This window comes from Histoplasma capsulatum, genomic scaffold (genome assembly GCF_000149585.1).
Source record: "Histoplasma capsulatum NAm1 scaffold_2 genomic scaffold, whole genome shotgun sequence".
Classification (NCBI taxonomy): Eukaryota; Fungi; Ascomycota; class Eurotiomycetes; order Onygenales; family Ajellomycetaceae; genus Histoplasma; species Histoplasma mississippiense.
In genome coordinates this window covers 3,177,168-3,178,673 of record NW_001813981.1, presented here as the reverse complement: position 1 = coordinate 3,178,673, position 1,506 = coordinate 3,177,168, and the positions used below count along the sequence as shown (strand labels likewise).

Here is a 1,506-nt window from a genome sequence, read left to right as displayed (position 1 = left end):
GGGCCTTCAGGTGCAGAATAGGCTGAGCGACTGGAGAGTATAGCTGTCCCTGGCCTGGGTGAGCAAACGTTTGATGCGTAGATGAAACAATAGGCGAGAAACGATCCTCTGCGGGCCACTTGAGCCAACTCATTCGTGGCGGACACTGGTTCGGCAACGCTGGGGGAATGAATAACGTAGGCTTGAAAAGTTCCGATAGTTCCTTTATCCGACTGCCAGCTCGTTGCATCATGCGTTTGAATTTCATCTTCATGATCACTAACAAACAGTCCATCTGACTCCATATTCTGTTTCGGATTTTGTTCCAATGTCAATTCGGATGGTAAAATGGATTGATCGATCATCCCGTGCCTGGAAGCTTGCAAAACGTTCATCCCAAGGATAAGCGACACTAGAGTCCTTACACAACGCTTAGATTCGACGTACTCGTATGAAAATGTTTGTTGGGAGGATGGCTGGAAGGCTATTTTATAACCAATCATTGATGGTTCAAGTGGTTAAAGTAAGTCAGATTCACGTTCCTACAAGATCGATCAAATTGTTGGCGGATAAAATCACGCACCGACAGAATCAAGCGGAAATTGGCCCCAATTTAGATACATCTGCCCGTCAGCATTCGTCGCAAACTGGAACCCTTGTTCCTCGCAAAAATCAATGGTTTGATTGTTATCGTCAAATGCCAGTGTTCCAGTAAGCTCGTCAACAGTCCACTCTTGGTTCTTGTGTTGTTGGGAAATAGGGTGTCGACAATACGCTTTCCATATCGATCGGATTGTCGTTTGCCGGACCTGGTTAAAATATATTTCTGCAATACACGCTAAGAGATACGGGACGCTAGGAGACTGAATAAGGCGGAAGAAACGCGCATAGAGGCCTTGGGCAATTGCGTTCGGCCTTTTCGCATCCAAGGTGCCTTGGTATTCCCAAGTATTCCCAGCTGCAGCAAACAATTCAAGTGCAACCTGAACCCGAGGTGACCGTAACAGTTCCCGAGGCCAGTTTTGTACTCGAGCTTCGAGATCGGGCCGCTGGTCGTGTATGGAGAACACAATGTAATAGGCTCGAAACTCGTCCTCGTTGGGAAACTTGATCAAATTTCGGTTGTCATCGTAGTAGTATAGGAGGGATAATAAGGTATTATTTAGCTGCTCTCGTTCTTGGTGGTGATCAAAGGGTTCCGAGTTTTCAGGACTGGACAGGAGATGGAGAGCTACGATGTGGAACCTGGCAATTCGTTCAAGGCACTTCACTGCAATTGAGACATCTTGGGCTTGAGTAAGTTGTTGAATAGATAAATCATTGCGAATTGAGCGTGTGCGATCCCAGAGAAATTTGTGAGTGGTAGCTAGAGTTTCGTCATCTTCTACAACATATCGTAGAAGATAATTCATCGTTTGGAGGAGGGTTTTTGGAGTCCTGATGTCTGAAGGTAACTGCTCGTCATAGCCAGCAGCAGATCTTAAGAATCTCTTAAGCATTTTAGCCTCAACTGTATGAGACAGTGGG

General features: G+C 46.0%; 1 protein-coding gene across 1 annotated transcript in view; it reads right to left on the bottom strand.

Annotated features, from left to right (window-relative positions):
* Positions 1 to 6: 6 nt before the first annotated feature.
* Positions 7 to 1,506, bottom strand: part of HCAG_02989 (conserved hypothetical protein) — a gene marked incomplete at both ends in the record, with an annotated part of 3,318 nt that continues 1,818 nt past the window's right edge. Inside the window, 4 exons of the mRNA XM_001542768.1 lie at positions 7 to 30; positions 69 to 287; positions 405 to 463; positions 563 to 1,469. Coding sequence (XP_001542818.1) covers positions 7 to 30; positions 69 to 287; positions 405 to 463; positions 563 to 1,469 — 1,209 coding nt within the window. The remainder of the gene's footprint in view (positions 31 to 68; positions 288 to 404; positions 464 to 562; positions 1,470 to 1,506) is intronic.